Source organism: Eptatretus burgeri, chromosome 5 (assembly GCF_056783735.1).
Source record: "Eptatretus burgeri isolate ZD-2024b chromosome 5, Ebu_testis_v1, whole genome shotgun sequence".
Lineage (NCBI taxonomy): Eukaryota > Metazoa > Chordata > Myxini > Myxiniformes > Myxinidae > Eptatretus > Eptatretus burgeri.
In genome coordinates, this window is record NC_140965.1 from 121,610,010 (window position 1) to 121,637,640 (window position 27,631).

Below are 27,631 nucleotides of genomic sequence, written 5' to 3' on the forward strand. Positions count from 1 at the left end.
CTCGTGTTGTTGTTTAGTTTTTCTCGTGTTGTTGTTTCGTTTTTCTCTTGTTGTTTAGTTTTTCTTGCATTGTTTAGTTTTTCTCATGGTGTTGTTTAGTTTTTCTTGTGTTTATTTTTTCTCGTGTTGTATATTTTCTCTCGTGTTGTTGGTTAGTTTTTCTTGTTGTGTTGTTTCCTTTTTCTTGTGTTGTTTAGTTTTTCTCGTGTTGTTTCGTTTTTCTCGTGTTGTTTAGTTTTTCACATGGTGTTGTTTAGTTTTTCTCATGGTGTTGTTTAGTTTTTCTCATGGTGTTGTTTAGTTTTTCTCATGTTGTTTCGTTTTTCTCGTGTTGTTTAGTTTTTCACATGGTGTTGTTTAGTTTTTCTCATGGTGTTGTTTAGTTTTTCTCATGGTGTTGTTTAGTTTTTCTCATGGTGTTGTTTAGTTTTTCGTGTTGTTTAGTTTTTCTCGTGTTGTTTAGTTTTTCTCGTGTTTTTTAGTTTTTCTCATGGTGTTGTTTATTTCTTCTCGTGTTGTTTAGTTTTTCTTGTGTTGTTTAATTTTTCTCATGGTGTTGTTTCGTTTTTCTCGTGTTGTTTAGTTTTTCTCATGTTGTTTAGTTTTTCACATGGTGTTGCTTAGTTTTTCTCATGGTGTTGTTTAGTTTTTCTTGTGTTTATTTTTTCGTGTTGTTTCATTTTTCTCGTGTTGTTTAGTTTTTCTCATGTTTATTTCTTCTCGTGTTGTTTAGTTTTTCTCGTGTTTAGTTTTTCTCATGTTGTTTAGGTTTTCTCATGTTTACTTTTTCTCGTGTTGTTTAGGTTTTCTCATATTTAGTTTTTCTCGTGTTGTTTAGGTTTTCTTGTGTTTATTTCTTCTCGTGTTGTTTAGTTTTTCTCGTGTTGTTTAGGTTTTCTCATGTTTAGATTTTCTCGTGTTGTTTAGGTTTTCTCATGTTTAGTTTTTCTCATGGTGTTGTTTAGTTTTTCTTGTGTTTATTTTTTCGTGTTGTCGAGTTTTTCTAGTGTTGTTGAGTTTTTCTAGTGTTGTTTAGTTTTTCTCGTATTGTTTAGTTTTTCTCATCGTGGTGTTTAGTTTTTCTTGTGTTTATTTCTTCTCGTGTTGTTTAGTTTTTCTCATGTTTAGTTTTTCTCGTGTTGTTTCATTTTTCTTGTGTTGTTTAGTTTTTCACATGCTGTTGTTTAGGTTTTCTGATGTTGTTTCATTTTTCTTGTGTTGTTTAGTTTTTCACATGGTGTTGTTTAGTTTTTCTTGTGTTTATTTTTTTTTCGTGTTGTTTATTTTTTCTCGTGTTGTTGCTTCGTTTTTCTTGTGTTGTTTCGTTTTTTTTTTCGTGTTGTTTAATTTTTCTCGTGTTGTTTAGTTTTTCTCATGGTGTTGTTTAGGTTTTCTTATTTTGTTTAATTTTTCTTGTGTTGTTGTTTCATTTTTATCATGTTGTGGTTTTGTTTTTATCATGGTGATGTTTCATTTTTTTGTGTTGTTGTTTCATTTTTCTCGTGTTGTTGTTTAGTTTTTCTTGTGTTGTTTAGTTTTTCTCATGGTGTTGTTTAGGTTTTCTCACGTTGTTGTTTTGCTTTTCTTGTCTTTATTTTTTCTCGTGTTGTTTCGTTTTTCTCGTGTTGTTGTTTAGTTTTTCTCGTGCTGTTGTATAGTTTTTCTCGTGTTGTTGTTTAGTTTTTCTCGTGCTGTTGTATAGTTTTTCTCGTGTTGTTTAGTTCTTCTTGTGTTGTTTTGTTTTTCTCGTGCTGTTGTTTAATTTTTCTCATATCGTTTCATTTTTCTTGTGTTGTTTAGTTTTTCTCATGCTGTTTTTTGGTTTTTCTCATGTTGTTGTTGAATTTTTCATGTTGCTTAGTTGGTCTTGTGTTGTTTGGGTTTTCTCATGTTGTTTCATTTTTCTTGTGATGTTGTTTCATTTTTCTCATGTTGTGGTTTTGATTTTCTCGTGTTGTTGTTTCATTTTTCTTGTGTTGTTGTTTCATTTTTCTTGTGTTGTGGTTTTGTTTTTCTCGTGTTGTTTTGATTTTCTCGTGTTATGTCGTTTTTCTCATGTTGATGGTTTGTTTTTCTCGTGTTGTTGTTTAATTTTTCTCGTGTTGTTTAGTTTTTCTTTTGTTGTTTAGTTTTTCTCATGCTGTTGTTTTTGTTTTCTCATGTTGTTTAATTTTTCTCATGTTGTTTCGGTTTTCTCATGGTGTTGTTTAGATTTTCTTGTGTTTACTTCTTCTCGTGTTGTTTAGTTTTTCTTGTCTTGTTTAGTTTTTCACATGGTGTTGTTTAGTTTTTCTTGTGTTTATTTTTTCTCGTGTTGTTTATTTTTTCTCGTGTTGTTGCTTAGTTTTTCTCGTGTTGTTGTTTAGTTTTTCTCGTGTTGTTTAGTTTTTCTCGTGTTGTTTAGTTTTTCTCATGGTGTTTAGTTTTTCTCGTGTTGTTTAGTTTTTTTCGTGTTGTTTAGTTTTTCTCATGGTGTTTATTTTTTCTCGTGTTGTTGCTTAGTTTTTCTCGTGTTGTTGCTTAGTTTTTCTCGTGTTGTTGTTTAGTTTTTCTCATGTTGTTTAGTTTTTCTCGTGTTGTTTAGTTTTTCTTGTGTTTATTTCTTCTCGTGTTGTTTAGTTTTTCTCATGTTGTTTAGGTTTTCTCATGTTGTTTAGTTTTTCTTGTGTTGTTTAGTTTTTCTTGCGTTGTTTAGTTTTTCTCATTGTGTTGTTTAGTTTTTCTCGTGTTGTATATTTTCTCTCGTGTTGTTGGTTAGTTTTTCTCGTGTTGTTTAGTTTTTCTCGTGTTGTTTAGTTTTTCTCGTGTTGTTTAGTTTTTCTCGTGTTGTTTCGTTTTTCTCGTGTTGTTTCATTTTTCTCATGTTGTTTAGTTTTTCTCATGTTGTTTAGTTTTTCTCATGGTGTTGTTTAGTTTTTCTTGTGTTTAGTTCTTCTCGTGTCGTTTAGTTTTTCTCGTGTCGTTTAGTTTTTCTTGTGTTGTTTAGTTTTTCTCATGGTGTTGTTTAGGTTTTCTCATTGTGTTGTTTTGTTTTTCTTGTGTGTATTTCTTCTTGTGTTGTTTAGTTTTTATCATGGTGTTGTTTAGTTTTTCTTGTGTTTAGTTCTTCTCGTGTTGTTTAGTTTTTCTCGTGTTGTTTAGGTTTTCTCAAGTTGTTTAGTTTTTCTTGTGTTGTTTAGTTTTTCTCATGGTGTTGTTTAGGTTTTCTCATGGTGTTGTTTTGTTTTTCTTGTGTGTATTTCTTCTCGTGTTGTTTAGTTTTTCTTGTGTTGTTTAGTTTTTCTCATGGTGTTGTTTAGTTTTTCTTGTGTGTATTTCTTCTCAAGTTGTTTAGTTTTTCTCATGGTGTTGTTTAGTTTTTCTCATGTTGTCTAGTTTTTCTCATGTTCTTTAGTTTTTCTTGTGTTGTTTAGTTTTTCTCATGGTGTTGATTAGTTTTTCTTGTGTTTATTTCTTCTCATGTTGTTTAGTTTTTCTTGTGTTGTTTATTTTTCTCGTGTTGTTTCATTTTTCTCGTGTTGTTTCATTTTTCTCGTGGTGTTTAGTTCTTCTCGTGTTGTTTAGTTTTTCTCATGTTGTTTAGGTTTTCTCATGTTGTTTAGTTTTTCACATGTTGTTCTTTAGGTTTTCTGATGTTTCATTTTTCTTGTGTTGTTCAGTTTTTCACATGGTGTTGTTTATTTTTTCTTGTGTTTATTTTTTTCTCGTGTTGTTTATTTTTTCTCGTGTTGTATATTTTCTCTCGTGTTGTTGTTTAGTTTTTCTCGTGTTGTTGTTTAGTTTTTCTCGTGTTGTTGTTTAGTTTTTCTCCTGTTGTTGTTTAGTTTTTCTCGTGTTGTTGTTTAGTTTTTCTCGTGTTGTTGTTTCGTTTTTCTCTTGTTGTTTAGTTTTTCTTGCATTGTTTAGTTTTTCTCATTGTGTTGTTTGGTGTTTCGCATTGTGTTGTTTATTTTTTCTCATGTTGTTTATTTTTTCTCATGTTATATATTTTCTCTCGTGTTGTTGGTTAGTTGTTCTCGTGTTGTTGTTTAGTTTTTCTTGTGTTGTTTCCTTTTTCTTGTGTTGTTTAGTTTTTCTCGTGTTGTTTCGTTTTTCTCGTGTTGTTTAGTTTTTCACATGGTGTTGTTTAGTTTTTCTCATGGTGTTGTTTAGTTTTTCTCATGGTGTTGTTTAGTTTTTCTCATGGTGTTGTTTAGTTTTTCTCGTGTTGTTTAGTTTTTCACATGGTGTTGTTTAGTTTTTCTCATGGTGTTGTTTAGTTTTTCTCATGGTGTTGTTTAGTTTTTCTCATGTTGTTGTTTAGTTTTTCTCATGGTGTTGTTTAGTTTTTCGTGTTGTTTAGTTTTTCTCGTGTTGTTTAGTTTTTCTCGTGTTTTTTAGTTCTTCTCGTGTTGTTTAGTTTTTCTTGTGTTGTTTAATTTTTCTCATGGTGTTGTTTCGTTTTTCTCGTGTTGTTTAGTTTTTCTCATGTTGTTTAGTTTTTCACATGGTGTTTGCTTAGTTTTTCTCATGGTGTTGTTTAGTTTTTCTTGTGTTTATTTTTTCGTGTTGTTTCATTTTTCTCGTGTTGTTTAGTTTTTCTCATGTTTATTTCTTCTCGTGTTGTTTAGTTTTTCTCGTGTTTAGTTTTTCTCATGTTGTTTAGGTTTTCTCATGTTTACTTTTTCTCGTGTTGTTTAGGTTTTCTCATGTTTAGTTTTTCTCGTGTTGTTTAGGTTTTCTTGTGTTTATTTCTTCTCGTGTTGTTTAGTTTTTCTCGTGTTGTTTAGGTTTTCTCATGTTTAGGTTTTCTCGTGTTGTTTAGGTTTTCTCATGTTTAGTTTTTCTCATGGTGTTGTTTAGTTTTTCTTGTGTTTATTTTTTCGTGTTGTTGAGTTTTTCTAGTGTTGTTGAGTTTTTCTAGTGTTGTTTAGTTTTTCTCGTATTGTTTAGTTTTTCTCATCGTGGTGTTTAGTTTTTCTTGTGTTTATTTCTTCTCGTGTTGTTTAGTTTTTCTCATGTTTAGTTTTTCTCGTGTTGTTTCATTTTTCTTGTGTTGTTTAGTTTTTCACATGCTGTTGTTTAGGTTTTCTGATGTTGTTTCATTTTTCTTGTGTTGTTTAGTTTTTCACATGGTGTTGTTTAGTTTTTCTTGTGTTTATTTTTTTTTCGTGTTGTTTATTTTTTCTCGTGTTGTTGCTTCGTTTTTCTTGTGTTGTTTCGTTTTTTTTTTCGTGTTGTTTAATTTTTCTAGTGTTGTTTAGTTTTTCTCATGGTGTTGTTTAGGTTTTCTTATTTTGTTTAATTTTTCTTGTGTTGTTGTTTCATTTTTATCGTGGTGATGTTTCATTTTTTTGTGTTGTTGTTTCATTTTTCTCGTGTTGTTGTTTAGTTTTTCTTGTGTTGTTTAGTTTTTCTCATGGTGTTGTTTAGGTTTTCTCACGTTGTTGTTTTGCTTTTCTTGTGTTTATTTTTTCTCGTGTTGTTTCGTTTTTCTCGTGTTGTTGTTTAGTTTTTCTCGTGCTGTTGTATAGTTTTTCTCGTGTTGTTGTTTAGTTTTTCTCGTGCTGTTGTATAGTTTTTCTCGTGTTGTTTAGTTCTTCTTGTGTTGTTTTGTTTTTCTCGTGCTGTTTAATTTTTCTCATATCGTTTCATTTTTCTTGTGTTGTTTAGTTTTTCTCATGGTGTTTTTTGGTTTTTCTCATGTTGTTGTTGAATTTTTCATGTTGCTTAGTTGGTCTTGTGTTGTTTGGGTTTTCTCATGTTGTTTCATTTTTCTTGTGTTGTTGTTTCATTTTTCTCATGTTGTGGTTTTGTTTTTCTCGTGTTGTTGTTTCATTTTTCTTGTGTTGTTGTTTCATTTTTCTTGTGTTGTGGTTTTGTTTTTCTCGTGTTGTTTTGATTTTCTGGTGTTATGTGGTTTTTCTCATGTTGATGGTTTGTTTTTCTCGTGTTGTTGTTTAATTTTTCTCGTGTTGTTTAGTTTTTCTTTTGTTGTTTAGTTTTTCTCATGGTGTTGTTTAGGTTTTCTCATGTTGTTTAATTTTTCTCATGTTGTTTCGGTTTTCTCATGGTGTTGTTTAGATTTTCTTGTGTTTACTTCTTCTCGTGTTGTTTAGTTTTTCTTGTCTTGTTTAGTTTTTCACATGGTGTTGTTTAGTTTTTCTTGTGTTTATTTTTTCTCGTGTTGTTTATTTTTTCTCGTGTTGTTGCTTAGTTTTCTCGTGTTGTTGCTTAGTTTTTCTCGTGTTGTTGTTTAGTTTTTCTCGTGTTGTTTAGTTTTTCTCGTGTTGTTTAGTTTTTCTCATGGTGTTTAGTTTTTCTCGTGTTGTTTAGTTTTTCTCGTGTTGTTTAGTTTTTCTCATGGTGTTTATTTTTTCTCGTGTTGTTGCTTAGTTTTTCTCGTGTTGTTGCTTAGTTTTTCTCGTGTTGTTGTTTATTTTTTCTCATGTTGTTTAGTTTTTCTCGTGTTGTTTAGTTTTTCTTGTGTTTATTTCTTCTCGTGTTGTTTAGTTTTTCTCATGTTGTTTAGGTTTTCTCATGTTGTTTAGTTTTTCTTGTGTTGTTTAGTTTTTCTTGCGTTGTTTAGTTTTTCTCATTGTGTTGTTTAGTTTTTCTCGTGTTGTATATTTTCTCTCGTGTTGTTGGTTAGTTTTTCTCGTGTTGTTTAGTTTTTCTCGTGTTGTTTAGTTTTTCTCGTGTTGTTTAGTTTTTCTCGTGTTTCGTTTTTCTCGTGTTGTTTCATTTTTCTCATGTTGTTTAGTTTTTCTCATGTTGTTTAGTTTTTCTCATGGTGTTGTTTAGTTTTTCTTGTGTTTAGTCCTTCTTTTGTTGTTTATTTTTTCTCGTGTCGTTTATTTTTTCTTGTTTTGTTTAGTTTTTCTCATTGTGTTTTTTAGGTTTTCTCATTTTGTTGTTTTGTTTTTCTTGTGTGTATTTCTTCTTGTGTTGTTTAGTTTTTCTCATGCTGTTGTTTAGTTTTTCTTGTGTTTAGTTCTTCTCGTGTTGTTTAGTTTTTCTCGTGTTGTTTAGGTTTTCTCAAGTTGTTTAGTTTTTCTTGTGTTGTTTAGTTTTTCTCATGGTGTTGTTTAGGTTTTCTCATGGTGTTGTTTTGTTTTTCTTGTGTGTATTTCTTCTCGTGTTGTTTAGTTTTTCTCATGTTGTTTAGGTTTTCTTGTGTGTATTTCTTCTCATGTTGTTTAGTTTTTCTCATGGTGTTGTTTAGTTTTTCTTGCGTTGTTTAGTTTTTCTCATTGTGTTGTTTAGTTTTTCTCGTGTTGTTTAGTTTTTCTCATGGTGTTGATTAGTTTTTCTTGTGTTTATTTCTTCTCATGTTGTTTAGTTTTTCTTGTGTTGTTTATTTTTCTCGTGTTGTTTCATTTTTCTCGTGTTGTTTCATTTTTCTCATGTTGTTTAGTTTTTCTCATGGTGTTGTTTAGTTTTTCTCATGTTGTTTAGTTTTTCTCATGTTGTTTAGTTTTTCACATGTTGTTCTTTAGGTTTTCTGATGTTTCATTTTTCTTGTGTTGTTCAGTTTTTCTCATTGTGTTGTTTATTTTTTCTTGTGTTTATTTCTTCTTGTGTTGTTTAGTTTTTCTCATGGTGTTGTTTATTTTCTCTCGTGTTGTTGTTTAGTTTTTCTCGTGTTGTTGTTTAGGTTTTCTCCTGTTGTTGTTTAGTTTTTCTTGTTGTTGTTTAGTTTTTCTCATGTTGTTGTTTAGTTTTTCTCATGTTGTTGTTTTGTTTTTCTCTTGTTGTTTATTTTTTCTTGCATTGTTTAGTTTTTCTCATTGTGTTGTTTAGTTTTTCTCATGGTGTTGTTTAGTTTTTCTCATGTTATATATTTTCTCTCGTGTTGTTTAGTTTTTCTCATGTTGTTGTTTAGTTTTTCTTGTGTTGTTTCCTTTTTCTTGTGTTGTTTAGTTTTTCTTGTGTTGTTTAGTTTTTCTCATGGTGTTGTTTAGTTTTTCTGGTGTTGTTTATTTCTTCTCATGTTGTTTAGTTTTTCTTGTGTTGTTTATTTTTCTCGTGTTGTTTAGTTTTTCTCGTGTTGTTTAGTTTTTCTGGTGTTGTTTAGTTCTTCTCGTGTTGTTTAGTTTTTCTCATGTTGTTTAGGTTTTCTCATGTTGTTTAGTTTTTCACATGTTGTTGTTTAGGTTTTCTGATGTTTAGTTTTTCTTGTGTTGTTTAGTTTTTCACATGGTGTTGTTTAGTTTTTCTCGTGTTGTTTAGTTTTTCTCGTGTTGTTTATTTTTTCTCATGGTGTTGTTTATTTTTTCTCGTGTTGTTGTTTAGTTTTTCTCGTGTTGTTGTTTAGTTTTTCTCCTGTTGTTGTTTAGTTTTTCTCGTGTTGTTGTCTAGTTTTTCTCGTGTTGTTGTTTAGTTTTTCTCGTGTTGTTGTTTCGTTTTTCTCTTGTTGTTTAGTTTTTCTTGCATTGTTTAGTTTTTCTCATTGTGTTGTTTAGTTTTTCTCTTGTTGTTTATTTTTTCTCATGTTATATATTTTCTCTCGTGTTGTTGGTTAGTTTTTCTCGTGTTGTGGTTTAGTTTTTCTTGTGTTGTTTCCTTTTTCTTGTGTTGTTTAGTTTTTCTCGTGTTGTTTCGTTTTTCTCGTGTTGTTTAGTTTTTCACATGGTGTTGTTTAGTTTTTCTCATGGTGTTGTTTAGTTTTTCTCATGGTGTTGTTTAGTTTTTCTCATGTTGTTTCGTTTTTCTCATGTTGTTTAGTTTTTCACATGGTGTTGTTTAGTTTTTCTCATGGTGTTGTTTAGTTTTTCTCATGGTGTTGTTTAGTTTTTCTCATGGTGTTGTTTAGTTTTTCGTGTTGTTTAGTTTTTCTCGTGTTGTTTAGTTTTTCTCGTGTTTTTTAGTTTTTCTCATGGTGTTGTTTATTTCTTCTCGTGTTGTTTAGTTTTTCTTGTGTTGTTTAATTTTTCTCATGGTGTTGTTTAGTTTTTCTTGTGTTTAGTTCTTCTCGTGTTGTTTAGTTTTTCTCGTGTCGTTTAGTTTATCTTGTGTTGTTTAGTTTTTCTCATGGTGTTGTTTAGGTGTTCTCATTGTGTTGTTTTGTTTTTCTTGTGTGTATTTCTTCTTGTGTTGTTTAGTTTTTCTCATGGTGTTGTTTAGTTTCTCGTGTTGTTTAGTTTTTCTCGTGTTGTTTAGGTTTTCTCAAGTTGTTTAGTTTTTCTTGTGTTGTTTAGTTTTTCTCATGGTGTTGTTTAGGTTTTCTCATGGTGTTGTTTTGTTTTTCTTGTGTGTATTTCTTCTCGTGTTGTTTGGTTTTTCTTGTGTTGTTTAGTTTTTCTCATGGTGTTGTTTAGTTTTTCTTGTGTGTATTTCTTCTCAAGTTGTTTAGTTTTTCTCATGGTGTTGTTTAGTTTTTCTCATGTTGTCTAGTTTTTCTCATGTTCTTTAGTTTTTCTTGTGTTGTTTAGTTTTTCTCATGGTGTTGATTAGTTTTTCTTGTGTTTATTTCTTCTCATGTTGTTTAGTTTTTCTTGTGTTGTTTATTTTTCTCGTGTTGTTTCATTTTTCTCGTGTTGTTTCATTTTTCTCGTGGTGTTTAGTTCTTCTCGTGTTGTTTAGTTTTTCTCATGTTGTTTAGGTTTTCTCATGTTGTTTAGTTTTTCACATGTTGTTCTTTAGGTTTTCTGATGTTTCATTTTTCTTGTGTTGTTCAGTTTTTCACATGGTGTTGTTTATTTTTTCTTGTGTTTATTTTTTCTCGTGTTGTTTATTTTTTCTCGTGTTGTATATTTTCTCTCGTGTTGTTGTTTAGTTTTTCTCGTGTTGTTGTTTAGTTTTTCTCCTGTTGTTGTTTAGTTTTTCTCGTGTTGTTGTTTAGTTTTTCTCGTGTTGTTGTTTCGTTTTTCTCTTGTTGTTTAGTTTTTCTTGCATTGTTTAGTTTTTCTCATTGTGTTGTTTAGTTTTTCTCATTGTGTTGTTTAGTTTTTCTCATGTTGTTTATTTTTTCTCATGTTATATATTTTCTCTCGTGTTGTTGGTTAGTTTTTCTCGTGTTGTTGTTTAGTTTTTCTTGTGTTGTTTCCTTTTTCTTGTGTTGTTTAGTTTTTCTCGTGTTGTTTCGTTTTTCTCGTGTTGTTTAGTTTTTCACATGGTGTTGTTTAGTTTTTCTCATGGTGTTGTTTAGTTTTTCTCATGGTGTTGTTTAGTTTTTCTCATGTTGTTTCGTTTTTCTCGTGTTGTTTAGTTTTTCACATGGTGTTGTTTAGTTTTTCTCATGGTGTTGTTTAGTTTTTCTCATGGTGTTGTTTAGTTTTTCTCATGGTGTTGTTTAGTTTTTCGTGTTGTTTAGTTTTTCTCGTGTTGTTTAGTTTTTCTCGTGTTTTTTAGTTTTTCTCATGGTGTTGTTTATTTCTTCTCGTGTTGTTTAGTTTTTCTTGTGTTGTTTAATTTTTCTCATGGTGTTGTTTCGTTTTTCTCGTGTTGTTTAGTTTTTCTCATGTTGTTTAGTTTTTCACATGGTGTTGCTTAGTTTTTCTCATGGTGTTGTTTAGTTTTTCTTGTGTTTATTTTTTCGTGTTGTTTCATTTTTCTCGTGTTGTTTAGTTTTTCTCATGTTTATTTCTTCTCGTGTTGTTTAGTTTTTCTCGTGTTTAGTTTTTCTCATGTTGTTTAGGTTTTCTCATGTTTACTTTTTCTCGTGTTGTTTAGGTTTTCTCATGTTTAGTTTTTCTCGTGTTGTTTAGGTTTTTCTTGTGTTTATTTCTTCTCGTGTTGTTTAGTTTTTCTCGTGTTGTTTAGGTTTTCTCATGTTTAGATTTTCTCGTGTTGTTTAGGTTTTCTCATGTTTAGTTTTTCTCATGGTGTTGTTTAGTTTTTCTTGTGTTTATTTTTTCGTGTTGTTGAGTTTTTCTAGTGTTGTTGAGTTTTTCTAGTGTTGTTTAGTTTTTCTCGTATTGTTTAGTTTTTCTCATCGTGGTGTTTAGTTTTTCTTGTGTTTATTTCTTCTCGTGTTGTTTAGTTTTTCTCATGTTTAGTTTTTCTCGTGTTGTTTCATTTTTCTTGTGTTGTTTAGTTTTTCACATGCTGTTGTTTAGGTTTTCTGATGTTGTTTCATTTTTCTCGTGTCGTTTAGTTTTTCTTGTGTTGTTTAGTTTTTCTTGTGTTTATTTTTTTTCGTGTTGTTTATTTTTTCTCGTGTTGTTGCTTCGTTTTTCTTGTGTTGTTTCGTTTTTTTTTCGTGTTGTTTAATTTTTCTCGTGTTGTTTAGTTTTTCTCATGGTGTTGTTTAGGTTTTCTTATTTTGTTTAATTTTTCTTGTGTTGTTGTTTCATTTTTATCATGTTGTGGTTTTGTTTTTATCGTGGTGATGTTTCATTTTTTTGTGTTGTTGTTTCATTTTTCTCGTGTTGTTGTTTAGTTTTTCTTGTGTTGTTTAGTTTTTCTCATGGTGTTGTTTAGGTTTTCTCACGTTGTTGTTTTGCTTTTCTTGTGTTTATTTTTTCTCGTGTTGTTTCGTTTTTCTCGTGTTGTTGTTTAGTTTTTCTCGTGCTGTTGTATAGTTTTTTTCTTTTTGTTGTTTAGTTTTTCTCGTGCTGTTGTATAGTTTTTCTCGTGTTGTTTAGTTCTTCTTGTGTTGTTTTGTTTTTCTCGTGCTGTTGTTTAATTTTTCTCATATCGTTTCATTTTTCTTGTGTTGTTTAGTTTTTCTCATGGTGTTTTTTGGTTTTTCTCATGTTGTTGTTGAATTTTTCATGTTGCTTAGTTTGTCTTGTGTTGTTTGGGTTTTCTCATGTTGTTTCATTTTTCTTGTGTTGTTTCATTTTTCTCATGTTGTGGTTTTGATTTTCTCGTGTTGTTGTTTCATTTTTCTTGTGTTGTTGTTTCATTTTTCTTGTGTTGTGGTTTTGTTTTTCTCGTGTTGTTTTGATTTTCTCGTGTTATGTCGTTTTTCTCATGTTGATGGTTTGTTTTTCTCGTGTTGTTGTTTAATTTTTCTCGTGTTGTTTAGTTTTTCTTTTGTTGTTTAGTTTTTCTCATGGTGTTGTTTAGGTTTTCTCATGTTGTTTAATTTTTATCATGTTGTTTCGGTTTTCTCATGGTGTTGTTTAGATTTTCTTGTGTTTACTTCTTCTCGTGTTGTTTAGTTTTTCTTGTCTTGTTTAGTTTTTCACATGGTGTTGTTTAGTTTTTCTTGTGTTTATTTTTTCTCGTGTTGTTTATTTTTTTCTCGTGTTGTTGCTTAGTTTTTCTCGTGTTGTTGTTTAGTTTTTCTCGTGTTGTTTAGTTTTTCTCGTGTTGTTTAGTTTTTCTCATGGTGTTTAGTTTTTCTCGTGTTGTTTAGTTTTTCTTGTGTTTATTTCTTCTCGTGTTGTTTAGTTTTTCTCATGTTGTTTATTTTTTCTCGTGTTGTTTAGTTTTTCTCGTGTTGTTGTTTAGTTTTTCTCGTGTTGTTGTTTAGTTTTTCTCATGTTGTTTAGTTTTTCTCGTGCTGTTGGTTAGTTTTTCTCATGTTGTTGTTTAGTTTTTCTCGTGTTGTTGTTTAGTTTTTCTCGTGTTGTTGTTTAGTTTTCTCGTGTTGTTTAGTTTTTCTCGTGTTGTTTCGTTTTTCTCGTGTTGTTTCGTTTTTCTCGTGTTGTTTCATTTTTCTCATGTTGTTTAGTTTTTCTCATGGTGTTGCTTAGTTTTTCTTGTGTTTAGTTCTTCTCGTGTTGTTTAGTTTTTCTCGTATTGTTTAGGTTTTCTCAAGTTGTTTAGTTTTTCTTGTGTTGTTTAGTTTTTCTTATGGTGTTGTTTAGGTTTTCTTGTGTGTATTTTTTCTAGTGTTGTTTAGTTTTTCTCATGGTGTTGTTTAGTTTTTCTCATGTTGTTGTTTTGTTTTTCTTGTGTGTATTTCTTCTCGTGTTGTTTAGTTTTTCTTGTGTTGTTTAGTTTTTCTCATGGTGTTGTTTAGTTTTTCTTGTGTGTATTTCTTCTCAAGTTGTTTAGTTTTTCTCATGGTGTTGTTTAGTTTTTCTCATGTTGTCTAGTTTTTCTCATGTTCTTTAGTTTTTCTTGTGTTGTTTAGTTTTTCTCATGGTGTTGATTAGTTTTTCTTGTGTTTATTTCTTCTCATGTTGTTTAGTTTTTCTTGTGTTGTTTCATTTTTCTCGTGTTGTTTCATTTTTCTCATGTTGTTTAGTTTTTCTCATGGTGTTGTTTAGTTCTTCTCGTGTTGTTTAGTTCTTCTCGTGTTGTTTAGTTTTTCTCATGTTGTTTAGTTTTTCACATGTTGTTCTTTAGGTTTTCTGATGTTGTTTAATTTTTCTGGTGTTGTTTAGTTTTTCTTGTGTTTATTTTTTCTCGTGTTGTTTATTTTTTCTCGTGTTGTATAGTTTCTCTCGTGTTGTTGTTTAGTTTTTCTCGTGCTGTTGTTTAGTTTTTCTTGTGTTGTTGTTTAGTTTTTCTCGTGTTGTTGTTTAGTTTTTCTTGTGTTGTTGTTTCCTTTTTCTCGTGTTGTTTAGTTTTTCTTGCATTGTTTAGTTTTTCTCATTGTGTTGTTTAGTTTTTCTCGTGTTGTTTAGTTTTTCTCATGGTGTTTATTTTTTCTCATGTTGTATATTTTCTCTCGTGTTGTTGTTTAGTTTTTCTCGTGTTGTTGTTTAGTTTTTCTTGTGTTGTTTCGTTTTTCTCGTGTTGTTTCGTTTTTCTCGTGTTGTTTCGTTTTTCTCGTGTTGTTTAGTTTTTCTCATGGTATTCTTTAGGTTTTCTCATGTTGTTGTTTCGGTTTTCTCATGGTATTGTTTAGTTTTTCTCATGGTGTTGTTTAGTTTTTCTTGTGTTTATTTTTTCTTGTGTTGTTTAGTTTTTCTCGTGTTGTTGTTTAGTTTTTCTCGTGTTGCTGTTTAGTTTTTCTTGTGTTTTTTTTTCTCGTGATGTGGTTTCGTTTTTCTCGTGTTGTTGTTTAATTTTTCTCGTGTTGTTTAGTTTTCTCTCATGTTGATGTTTAGGTTTTCTCATGTTGTTTCATTTTTCTTTGTTGTTTAGTTTTTCACATGGTGTTGTTTACTTTTTCTTGTGTTTAGTTTTTCTCATGTTGTTTAGTTTTTCACATGGTGTTGTTTGTTTTTTTTCTCGTGTTGTTGTTTAGTTTTTCTCGTGTTGTTGTTTACTTTTTCTCGTGTTGTTATTTCGTTTTTCTTGTGTTTATTTCTTCTCGTGTTGTTTAGTTTTTCTCGTGTTGTTTAGTTTTTCTCGTGTTGTTTAGTTTTTCACATGGTGTTGTTTAGTTTTTCTTGTGTTGTTTAGTTTTTCTTGTGTTGTTTAGTTTTTCTTGTGTTGTTTAGTTTTTCTTGTGTTGTTTAGTTTTTCTCATGGTGTTTACTTTTTCTCGTGTTTAGTTTTTCTTGTATTGTTTAGTTTTTCTCGTGTTGTTTAGTTTTTCTCATGGTGTTTATTTTTTCTTGTGTTGTTTAGTTTTTCTTGTGTTGTTTAGTTTTTCTCGTGTTGTTTAGTTTTTCTTGTGTAGTTTAGTTTTACTCATGGTGTTTACTTTTTCTCGTGTTTAGTTTTCTTGTATTGTTTAGTTTTTCTCGTGTTGTTTAGTTTTTCTCTTGTTGTTTAGTTTTTCTCATGGTGTTTAGTTTTTCTTGTGTTGTTTAGTTTTTCTTCTGTGGTTTAGTTTTTCTCGTGTTGTTTAGTTTTTCTCGTGTTGTTTCGTTTTTCTTGTGTTTCGTTTTTCTCGTGTTGTTGTTTAGTTTTGCTTGTGTTGTTTAGTTTTTCTCATGTTGTTTAATTTTTCTTGTGTTGTTGTTTCATTTTTCTCGCGTTGTGGTTTTGTTTTTCTCATGTTGTTGTTTCATTTTTCTTGTGTTGTTGTTTTGATTTTCTTGTGTTGTGTCATTTTTCTCATGTTGATTATTTGTTTTTCTCGTGTTGTTGGTTCGTTTTTCTGATGGTGATGTTTCATTTTTCTCGTGTTGTTGTTTTGATTTTCTTGTGTTGTATCGTTTTTCTCATGTTGATGGTTTGTTTTTCTCATGTTGATGGTTTGTTTTTCTCATGTTGATGGTTTGTTTTTCTCCTATTGTTGATTAATTTTTCTGATTGTGATGTTTTGTTTTTCTCCTGTTGTTGATTAGTTTTTCTCATGTTGATGGTTTGTTTTTCTCCTGTTGTTGATTAGTTTTTCTCGTGTTGTTGTTTCATTTTTCTCGTGGTGTTGTTTTGATTTTCTCGTGTTGTGTCGTTTTTCTCATGTTGATGGTTTGTTTTTCTCGTGTTGTAGTTTAGTTTTTCTCCTGTTGTTGTTTAGTTTCCTCGTGGTGTTTCATTTTTCTTGTGGTGTTTTTTCATTTTTCTCGTGTTGTTTAATTTTTCTCCTTTTTTAATTTTTCTCATGTCATTTAATCTTCATCATGTTGTTTTGTTTTTCTCATGTTGTTTCATTTTTCTCGTGGTGTTGTTTTGATTTTCTCGTGTTATGTAGTTTTTCTCATGTTGATTGTTTGTTTTTCTCCTGTTGTTGTTTAGTTTCCTCATGGTGTTTCATTTTTCTTGTGGTGTTTTTTCGTTTTTCTCATGGTGTTTCATTTTTCTCATGTTGTTTAATTTTTCTCCTTTTTTGTTTTCTCATGTCGTTGTTGAATTTTTTTTCATGGTGTTTTGTTTTTTCTCATGTTTCATTTTTCTCACGGTGTTGTTTCGTTTTTCTCGTGGTGTTTAGTTTTTCTTGTCGTGTTGTTTCATTTTTCTCATGTTTCATTTTTCTCATGTTGTTGTTTAGTTTTTCTCATGTTTCGTTTTTCTCGTGTTTTTGTTTCGTTTTTCTCGTTGCATTTAGATTTTCTCGTGTTGTTTAATTTTTCTTGTGTCGTTTATTTTTTTCATGTTGTTGTTTTGTTTGTCTCATGTTATTTCATTTTTCTCAATGTGTTGTTTTATTTTTTTCATGTTTCGTTTTTCTCGTGGTGTTGTTTCATTTTGCTCATGTTGTTGGTTTGTTTTTCTAGTGGGGTCTCGTTTGTTTTTTGTGTTGTTTCATTTTTCTCGTGTTGTTTCATTTTTCTCGTGTTGTTTCATTTTTCTTGTGTTGTTGGTTCATTTTTTTCGTGTTTAGTTTTTTTTTTTTTGTATTATTCTTTTCTTTGCATCAGGACATCAGGACATCCCACCTGTTGGGGAAATAACTGTCAGTGCCACAAGGGGCTACTTTTTCATTCTGCACTGACAATATGGTGCAGAGGTAGCACACTTACCTTTGAGCTGTTTTGTCTGGGTTCTATCCCTGACTTGAAAGCTATCGGAAGGTGAAAGCAGCCACTGCGTTTGATTGCATCATAAAGTGTGCCGACCATCCGATGGACATGAATTGAGCATCCCATCTGCTCATGTTTTATGGTGTTGTGGATGAGTTATGACAAAACTTTGTGGATGAATTGTTTCACTGACAAGAATATGCCTACTCAATTTTGGTTCAAGCCCGGATCTAGATGTGGCCTAGCCATAACATACAAAATGTCAACTGTTGAACCTAGTGGAGGTATGTACTCTACTGAGTGCCATTCCAGTTGTTTATATTTCTTTATTTTCTAAGATAAGGTTTCGTAAAAGTTTATGTCGGGTTCAGTGGAATGGTTATTTTTGTCCATTATATTGAACAATGAGTGATTCAGCCTCTTTGATAAATCTCCAATTACAGGACAGCCCAAAATGAGGACTAGCTTATACTTTTGATTGGGGCACTGCATCAGAAGCACAGCTGTGCTTCCAGAAAATTATGCAACCATCAGCCACAGGCTCCTCACAAAACATCAATTACAGGACAAGGATACGAAGAGATGCCATTGTACATTTATATAAAATACACTTACATTGGTATGCATTGCCTGAATAGACACTGCATTTGATTAAAAGCTGAGATCTCGGAACGTAGCTGGGGTGCTGGAGATAAGTTGCCTCCTCTTCATAAATGACACCGTGGTATATTTAGCTTCCACCATAAAATGAGAGCAGATGGGATGTTCAAATTCATGTCCATCCGATGGTCGGCGCACTTTATGATGCAACTACCTGTCTGCAAAACACCATCTGGTAGCTTATAGTCAGGTCGGGGATAAAACCCAGCCAAGACAGTGCAAAGGTAAGCGTGCCACCTCTGCACCATCTTGTCAGTGCACAAAGAAAATGTATAAAAACCAAGCTACCATGAGCAAAGAAAATATTCTTTACAAGAACTGTAAAAGTACACCTTTCTTTCATACTACTTTTGGCCTGCATTTGATATACTGTCTGTAAAAGCTCCTCTGTGAGCCAGGGAAGAAAAATGAATGTCAATTTTAATTGATTATCATATGTTTGAAGTATCATGACCTAAACAGACGTATAAACAATTGTACAAACCAAAATTCATTTTTGAGGATACAGAGTATGTGCTTATATTGAGTATCTAAAGACATTTTGTCAGAGGAGATTGTACATGTAATACTGAAGACAAGCAAATACCACCCGTCACTTCTCTGACAGGAGTACTAAAGGGAGGGGGTAAGAGAGAGAGAGTGAGAGAGAGGGGTGGGAGAGAGAGAGGGGAAGAGTGAGGAGGTGGAGGGGAAATGAGAGAGGAGGGGTGTGGGAGCAAGGAGGAAGGAGGGATGACAGTGTGAGGTGAGGGGAAGGGGAGGCAGATGTGCAGTGAGGGGTTAATTACAATTCATACTGTTTCATCAAAATTATTCCGCATTGAATAACAGTGAAGATGGAAACACAATAACGGCTGAAATCCATTTTCTGCCTGCCATACGATGAACACGGCTTGGTCACGTCCAGAGACAAAACCCGCCGAATGCTTCCGGAGCCAGGCTGTTCAGACACAAACACTGCTCGGACACATCCGAAGACAAACTCTCATCTGCAGACAAACTCCGGTCTGGACACGTTCAGAGACAAATTCCCGTCTGGCCATAAATACCACCCGTATGCATCCAGAGCAAAGCTGTTCCGAGACAAACACTGCTCTGACACGTCCAGAGACAAATACCGCTCAGACATGTCCAGAAACAAATACTGCCGGGACACTTCCGGAGCTAAGCTGCCCACTGACAAACACTGCCAGGAAGCATCCAGAGCCAAGCTGTCCTGAGACAAACACCGCTCAGACATGTCCAGAGACAAATAGCGCCGCAACACGTCTGGAGACAAATACCGCCCAGACACATCTCGAGACAAACTCCCATACGGATACTTCCTGAGATATATTCCATCCAGACACATCCGGAGACAAACCCCACCAGGACATATGCGAAGACAAGCACCGTGCAGATATATCCAGAAAGATGGAGATATGGAGATACTGAGAGAGAGATATATAGGGAGAGGGGAGGGGAGCATGAGAGAGGTGTCGGAGGAAGGTGCTGCCCTGTATTGGGAGTGGGTAGAGCAAGGAGAAGACAAAAAGAGAGAGGGGTGTGTTTCTGTGATTTAGCCGAGATAATATGTTATACTTTATGAACAATGCACACATACCCTGCTGTTTATTAGTCTAGAAGCATTTAGAATGTTCAATTAAATGCACTCAGTACCATCATCTTTCCTTGATCACATCTGAACAACTCTCATAAAATATTAAATCCTTTTTATTTTTTTTGCTTCGTTGTTTTTTTTTAATGTTTTTTTTCTTCATATGCCTTTTCACTTCAAACATATATATATATATATATATATATATATATATATATATATATATATATATATATATATATATATATATATATATATATATATATATATATCACACACAATGAAGCTCACTTTGTTCTTTTTTTATCCCATATTTATATTATTTCGTATTTTTCACTCGTATTATGAAATATTCAAAACACGCGCTGATTTGTCGATGTGAAACGTCTCTGACCATGGTGTTCTTAATAATTATAATTAACTGATGTTTGTCAAAATGCGTGACTCAGACAGCATCTGTGGCTTTTTGCCACGGAAGACAGCAACTTCTGTTCTGTCTGCTTTGCATGGAGATACAGCTTACATGGTTAGTGTGAGCCGAACTCCAGGCATCGTTCCCAGATGCTCTAGACACTGCGGTGCCATAACGTGCGCACGCATAGTCTTTGTTATTGAAACGGCAAGACGGACGAGTGGAGAAATCCTTAAGAGACCTGAAACACTGTTCTGGGAATACTTGTAACACAGCTGCTGAAGACTTTCTCACTCCGGTACTCTGTGTTGAGGTGAGACTCACAACCTGCTGCATTTGACACAATACTGTATTATTAAAGCATCATGGAGTTTTTAATTTTTTTGCTTAATGATACATTTCATTAATAATACACATATCTTGAATGAACTTGTATTCCAGTTTTTTTGTTGTTTTTTTGACATATTTGGAACAAACTCACATTGCAGTGATCATCATAAGCTATCTTGACTGAGGATGAAAAAAATGATTTTGCAACTATTGAAACTGAAAAACCAAAATACCATCTTACTGGGTGTTTAATTCCCTTGTTAATGTTTTAATTATTACAATCATTTAATAGTGTTGATTGTTCTAAAATACCTGAAGAATGCATTTTATATCAAATGTTTCATTGTAATTGGGAGCCTTTTTTATATTTTTACTCGGTCTTATTTATTTATTTATTTATTCATTTATTTTCACTACTTTCAATTATCAATATTTTGTTTAATCATTGAACACATCTTGTACCATCAGAATGTGAGATTATTAGACACAATGTAGATCAACATTTGGTGGATTAGACTTTTGGCAGTACGAATAATGAAGTGTGCACTCAATTGTACAATACCAGTTTCACGTATTGGCTGTTACTCGCGTAACACACCAACCAGCTTCTCGCAAAAAAAAAAAAAAAAATCCACTGCACTCAATGCATACCCTAAAACAGTCGCACCAGGAAGTGTCGATGAAACACTTTGCTGTCCGATCCACGTGAAGCATTGTGAATCTTCTTTCTTGTTTTTTCTTTCTGGTGATGTTTCAACATATTCATGCTGAGATGTTGTTGTCTGAAAACCCACCCACTCAATAAATTAACTGCATCAATATTGCTTGCCTCTTGCAGTGCAAATGTATCCAAAGTGTAATGGTAATTATAACTTAAAAATTCAAATTAGCCCTCTGAAACTGAAAACGTTTTAATTAGTTTTGATATTTACAACTGGCTCTAAATAATCATCCCAATGTGTAAGTATCCATTAAAAAAGAAATTTTCTCCTCTTATTTCTCACTTGATTTCTCAACTATGCTGCTCAAATGGTCCTTTAACATCTCCTCATCTCAATGAAAGAATAATTTGATTTATTCCCCTAACTTATGTGTAGTTGTGGGTGAGGCGAAACCAAATTACTACACCTTTAATAAGCTAAAATTTACACATTGTGTTGTGAATTTAGCATGATGTTTCTGTCGATTAATCATAACTAACTTTCCTCATATTCTATATCATGGATAAAAAAATTTTTAAAAAATAGGTGTAATAATTCAATATTGTTCACAGTTGAACTCTGTCAAACATTTGTATAATGCATCTCTCCCTCTCCCACTCCCACACTTTACCTTTTGTGATTCATGAAGTGGCAAAAACCCCATGGGAACAACAGTGAGTCATTCTGGCCTACCAAGTGGCCTACCATGCCAAGATATTTCATACGATGGATCTGCTTCTGTTTCTTCAAGTTCCGAATCAGCTAAGATCTTGCATTTCAGTTCGACAAGAGCTAAGTCGGTCATTGCCAACAAGGTGGCTCCTGTGGTCATTTCGTGAGTCATCTGGACTTTGCTCTACTCCTCTGTACTCTCACCTAAGTTATGTTGCCACCTGGTTGTTTTCTTTTCCTTTTTATCAGTCATCCTACCATAGTCATCATCATTTAAATATCATAAATTGTGTTGGTGTTGTTTTTGACATTCCCATGTGAGTAAATAACTCATGATGCTGGCATCCCAGGTTCATATTCTCTGTCCAGGTTGATTTGCCCATTGTCTAGTATTGTCTTTGTAATTCACAAGAAAATATACTGATGTTTTGTCATGTCCATATCTCACCTGTGGTATTTGTGCAAGCTCTCCAATTAGCTTTAAATCACTCTTTGATAAAAGGATATAAAATGAAGTCCAACGAAATTGTGTTCTTATCTTTGCACTGCAAATCACATTATTTCATGGTAAGGAAGATGATGAGTGCTGCACGCATTTTCTTTGTATCCCAAAAGGTACAACTGCCGTGAAGAATACCAGATTCACAAAGATGTTTTCAAATCGAATTACATGATGGGCAGAATAAATGAAAAAATGCCTGAACATTTCCTCATCCAGGTAATTGAAAAAGCAAAGATGTGATGAAAATTTCAGTCGATCTATATATCATCTATATTTTGCTTTTGATGGAGATATTCACTATATGATGTTTCAACTTTGCTCCTAAATTACTGTGTCCTCAGAATCTTTGACCCATTGATGCCTCAAATAAAATAAATTCAAGCTCAGTTATGTCAGGAGGATACAGCATATCGACATAGGCCCTTTCAGACTGCTGAAAAAGTTAATCGATCGCTTTGGATTCAATACTACTTCACATTGATTTATAGTTAAATAAAATAGGTTTCATTGTCAAGTGTGTCGTCTCTTCGAGAAACTAAATACGTTGAAAATCTTCTTCCAAACGCTTATTCACCTGATTTGTAAAAAACATGATGCATGGGTTCTCGTGATCTTTAGGGCAAAATGTGTTTGGTGTGGGAAACGTGTGAAAAGTGAGAAACAAAAATAAATATTTTCCCCCACACTGAGGTGGACAACTGTGGAAGAAATGTCAGACCATTGACTTTTGCAACACTACCAATAACCATAGCCACACCATGAATCAGCGACAATGCCTGATGCTGAGAGACAATTGGGCATTAATTAATTTACATGTAAAAATCATTTGGACAATTAAAGGTTTCCATATCCTATTAATATCATTATGTCTCCCCTCTGACAGAAAAGGAAATATATATTGTTTGGTGAAACGTTTCTTTCCTTCTCTTTCTTTTTTTTTCAACAAATTACAATCATACATCATTCTCCTGTTTCTGAGCCAATCTTAAAATTCTGCATGGCGGTACACCCAGGTGTCCAACACACAGGCATCTTCCACATGTGTCGACAGAGATTAAAGTGGACACAATGTCCGTTCAAGCAGCCCCTATAAGGGATTTATAGAAATTGACACTTGGAGACATTCTTGGGATTATACAGGCGTCAAAGGTCAAAATTTGTCACCAAATTAAAGTGTTTGCCTGGCCAATGTCTCTGTATTTCAACTGATCCAGACAAAAACTGGCACAATGATGTTTTACCCACAGCAACTACACAGTGAAAGAGACGGTCAATAGCTTGGTGTTTTACTTTTGATTCCACAGGTCATATCTCAAAAATTGTTATAAAATTAAAGATTTAGGCCTGCCTCGACTTTTATATAAAGCAATCTGGACAAGATACGGCAGAAAGATACCTTGCCACAGCCCATTTCAGACTAAATCAGGTAATCATTATTTCAACGTGTCGAAATTTTCATTTTTGCAGGGGTCAAATTATTGAGTGAGGCTCGACATGTTGCTTTCACTTGCAAATGTCTGTGATTCTAGTTATTAGCCAGTCTGCAGCATAGCCGAAGATGGGGTTTTGCAATCGCTTCTGTGTGTCATTGTATCAGTGTGTCTTTCCAGGCCATAACTTTTTTTCACCATTTAAGCATTTGTCATCAAATTTTCACCAAACCTTTATTATGAGAATATGGACGAACTAACAATTGGGTTAAAATAGTCAGAGTGAAGTCACAGTTAGAATAAATAGGCCTTGTTAGCCCATCCGTCACGCAGCTTGAGATGATCAGGTTTTGTAATTGTTTCTGTGTTTCTTTATTTTCCATCTTAGGTTTCATCATCAAATTTTCAACAAACCTTTATGATGAGAATATAAGGAACACTAATTCATAAATTGTACATGAAAAAGAAAAAATAGTTTAGCTGATGTTTTTGTCAAGTTTACTTTGAGTAAAAGCCGATGCGGACAGGCTTTGCATTTTGACATGCTTGTTAGTGATATTGTGATTGTTTTGGGGGAGATGTCGTCTCTGCTCTGGATAACTCTGAGAGGACGGTCCATCTTTAAGAGATCATGAGTGCCAGTCACCACAGAAATGACTGAAACCGGGACCCCCCCCCCCCCTGTGCTTTATTCCCGTCTTGCTCTTTACACAGCCACCACAATGGAGTTTCCGCATGGGGCAGTGATATCACTCGCGGCACATATCTCATGCATCTCCTGGCAGAGCAGGAAAGAGGAGCGGACCCTCACATCCATTTCGATCATTAACAATTGTGGAGTCCATAACCCTCTCAAGCTTTGAATCTCTCCGGTCCATTCAGGCTTTTTGCATCCTCGTTCATTCATACCGTTTTCTCCCAGAGCGTCTCTCCGAGCAGTCTTATATGCATCCTCAAATCCCTCACACTTCGCTTCACCCACTCCCCTCATCTATGGGAGTAGGAGGAGGAAGCGATTGGGACCATACTCTGTGCAGAGCGTTAGTGTTGCTTAAGCAGTCTCCTTGGCTATTGGACACAATCCTGGATGGGTCGCCACTCCGACACAGTTCACCAACATGCTGGCACTCATTTTGCCGACCTCGGAAGGATGACAGGCCGAGTTAACCCCATTTGGTATTAATTCAACAGCTGAGTGGGATTTGAAATCAGGACCCTCGAATCCAAAGCCCACCACCCTAACATGAAGCCAACACCAGGTCCATGGGAGTAGACACCTTCAAGCTGGGTTTTGGCATGACATTTTTTGGTAGGCACTCACAAAATGTGCCTGAAAATGGCTCTCAGGGCACTTGTGAAGATAATTGGCTCGCGAGCCTCCAGTTTTGGGTCAGACTTTTGTTGCAGGCGCTCATGAAGCGGTTTGAAATGATTTGGGGGAGCAGCTGTGCGTGCGCTGGTTATGCATTTGTGTGTGAGGAAAATATGTGACGGATGGTTTATGGAAAGGAAAGTGGAATGACGAAAAATGATGTTTGGGATTTCTAACTCCAGAATCGCAAGGCAGGTCTATCAACACAGACTTCAGACAGTTGTAATAAACAATATGGCAATGAAATAACTGCTTTAACTATGGAGGGTCTCTTTGGGACTCATTAAAACCACAACAATATTATGTTATTGATTGTGATCTTTAAAATACCATTAACTGTTGCTGAGTGCTTGTTGTATCACTCATCTGTCTGAAATGTAGGGTGACTTTTTTTTTATAAATAATTGGTATCAAATTTCAGAGGGAGAAAAGATTTGTGATACCCAGTAGTCACTGTGCAACGGGGCACACGTAAACGAGATTAGGGTTTAACTTTCTCCCCAGTTTTAAACCAAAACATAATTCGATTTATAAAATAATATTTGCTTACTTTAATTTTTTTCTTGATGTTGTCAGATGCAATGTATTCTTATTAATACGAACCTATGTATTTTCAAATTTTAATTTTGTTTTTCAACAAATTTACATTGATTATTATGTAAATTATATCCCATATAGTTCTTTTATGGCCTTTAAAAAATAACTTTGTCCTTTGAACATCAATTATTGACTACTTCTGTCACAGAATATAGTAATCAAAAAATCCAAATCCATGGGGACCATACTCTGTACAGAGCATCAATGCTGCCAAGGCAGTCTCCTGGGCGATTTGGCACAATCCTGGATGGGTCACCACTCTCACACAGGATACTCAAATGGCTCCAATAATCCCAGCAAGCTGGTACATACTTTGCAATGCAGATGAGGGATAAGATGACAGGCTGAGTCAACCCCACCTTGTATTCATTCAATGGTGCAGGAGTTGAACTCAGGATCCTAGGATCCCAAACCCACCATCCGAAACTTTAAGCCAACACGAGGCATAGAATATCATAAACACAGATTTTAACATACAATATGGTTCACCAAAAGTTAATATAACTTTTCACGTTTTTTGTGCGGATGATCGAGGCTTCTGAAAGAGCCATAGCAGAATGGAGAGGAACAAAATGGAAAGAGGAATCCACGAACAGCAGAATGGTAGTGAGAATGAGATTGAGATCAAGTGGATGGGGAGAAGGAAACATGGGAGTGAACAAGCTGCACACAAGCTGAAACACAGCAAGAAGAGGAAAGGCAAAGTGAGGATGAAACAGAAAAAGATCAAATTAACCAACAAACTGACAGATAAAACAAAGGTGTTGTGCACAACATGATACAGTACTTGTGAAATCCAAATGTATAATAGTTGCCATGGAAATAGTAATTTAGTACTTTCAAAAATTTGACATATCAAGAGTTTTATATGATTGATTGTTATGCATCACAAATTTGGTTAATACATTTTTTAATTGCGGCCTAATGGATGTTTTACATGTTTCGGATGGCATTGACTTTGACCTTTGACTATTTTTGAAGAAACTTTACTCACAGACTGTATACTACACATACATACAAATAATCTGCGTCGGTTTCAATTCAACATCTTGAAAAATTATGGTGGTATGGTAATAATAAAATCACACAAAGTCCCATTTGATTATAATGGGGTGAAATTGTTGTCATGGAAACCATTGACATGTCAAAACGGCTAAATAATATGTTCTGTTTTTGGGAATCCAATTTTGTTACCCAATATGCAAAACCTGTTAAAATGCCAAGTTAATCAGATGAAAATTCATTATTTTATGCAACCATGGCCTTTGACCCTTTGAGCTTCTGATAACAAAAATAATATGCTTATTCGCTTTGAATAGTGAACCAATTCAGTGACCCAATATGCAAATTCTGTTGAGCCTCTGCATCGGTGGAGATTCCACAATACAGCTGAAAAAGGTATAGTTTGTGTATTGCAAGAAGACTCGATAGATGTTTGTGTGGTGTGTATCTAAACGGGTCTAACAGGTCGAGAGGGTATAAAGGTCTAAAATGTCTAAGTGGATCAAAGGGTAGAGAAGGGTCTTCAGGGGAGTTATTAAGGGATCTAAAAGTCTAAATGATATTTTCCAATCGTAGTTAGGGTGTAAAGGGCTCTAAGGGGTTTAAATGGTTCGAATGGTTCTAAAGGTCTCAAAGAATCTCAATGGTCCATGGGGTGTCAGGGGTCTAAAGAGGTCCAAAGGGTCATTATTTTTTTCAAAATTCCCATTCCTGGTGTATTGGGTCTATAGAGTCTATAAGGTCTAAGCAGTTTGAAAGGGTCTAAAGTGTAAAAGAGGGTCCAAAGCAGTATTTCTCAAATGGTGGGTCATGACCTCAAAGGGGTCGTGAGTTGGTTTCCGGGGGAGGGGGATTCGACCAGGTCAGCTGTCTGAGTTGTTCTTGTCCCCAAATTGACATGTTTTCTTTTCCAGTCTTTTATGGAAATAAAATGGCCCAGATTCCAGCCTTTTTGTTACTCCTGCAGTCAGGGTTGGCACTAAGGGACCCAGCCCAGTTTTCCCCACCTGGGTTTAAAAAAAAACCCCACTTGAATAAACCCAGTATTTTCCCCAGTAAGGTGGGTTTTTAAAAATCGCCATTGCTGTGTTATTTTTGTTTTAAACCCTTGTAGGGATAACAGAGTGTCATGGTGACCAAATACCAGGAGAAGTATGTCGTGTGGGAAAGCTGGTGAGAAACACTTGTCTAATAAGGTTGAAAGGTCGAAGGGTCAAGTGATCTCAATGATCTAAAAGGCATAAATATCTTCAGGAGTATAAGGGGTCTGGTGGGTCTAAACAGGACTAAAGATGGCTAAATGGGTCTAAAGGGTCAATGGGTCTAAATTGTCAAGGGGTCTAAGCAGTGTAAAGGTCTAAAGCATCTTAAAAGGTCCAAAGGGTCTAAAAGGTCTAATGAAATGGAACATCACGAGGAAACCCGAAGAAGTAAAGAGCAAAAAATGGAGTCATCAGGAGGAGTCTGGATAGGATTCGGGTTTCAACCGCTACTCCACAAACCTCAAACCCATCCAGGTACAGCCAAGCGAGCCTTACAGAAAATTTTATGCAAGAATTCACTTCTCCTTAGAGAGATAGATAAGGGAAGAGAGAAATAGAGTAAATTAAATGAAAGAAGAAAAATCAATATTTAGAGTGAATAAAGAGAATTGCGAAAAAATGGTCTCAAAGAGTTTAAAAGGGATAAAGATCTAAAAGGTATGTTCCAATCGTACTAAATTAATAGAGGTAATTAATAGGTCCAACTCGCATTCAAACAGTACATATTTAAAAATCGTAATCATGTGGGTCGACAGAGACTTCACCTTGGCAAGGCTTTTTCTTGATTCGGCATCACTGTCCATTTGTGTTTTTCGGTTTTATATATACTGTATATAGATATCAAGTCGATTGGAAAAAAAAATGATTTTGTGACCTTTTAACCTCATGACCTTCAAAAGAAAAGGTTCTAGTTCTGGACTAGCTCTATCAGTTGGAAAAGTTTTGTGAAGATTGGTTTAGACTTGCAACATGTAAACGATTGACCCGCAAACAGACAAACATACAGACAGATGGACAAAATACTCCGGAAACAGATATACTTGCGATTCTTCGGTTTCGCAAGTAAGTAGGCGAGCGAGAAGGGGAAAAAAAATCACAATAACCGTGGAAAAAGGAGTCCTTGGGAATGGGGTCA

General features: G+C 33.8%; 1 protein-coding gene across 6 annotated transcripts in view; it reads left to right on the forward strand.

Annotated features, from left to right (window-relative positions):
* The window catches only part of PALD1 (phosphatase domain containing paladin 1), a 175,744-nt gene that overhangs the window by 19,508 nt on the left and 128,605 nt on the right, over window positions 1–27,631 (forward strand). For all 6 annotated transcript variants that reach the window (XR_015058752.1, XR_015058751.1, XM_085883512.1 and 3 more), the window contains exons 2-4: window positions 18,885–19,160; window positions 20,528–20,713; window positions 21,166–21,268. Coding sequence is in view for 4 of the 6 variants with exons in the window: in XM_085883512.1 (XP_085739638.1) it covers window positions 20,541–20,713; window positions 21,166–21,268 (276 nt within the window). In the remaining 2 variants the exon portion in view is untranslated. The remainder of the gene's footprint in view (window positions 1–18,884; window positions 19,161–20,527; window positions 20,714–21,165; window positions 21,269–27,631) is intronic.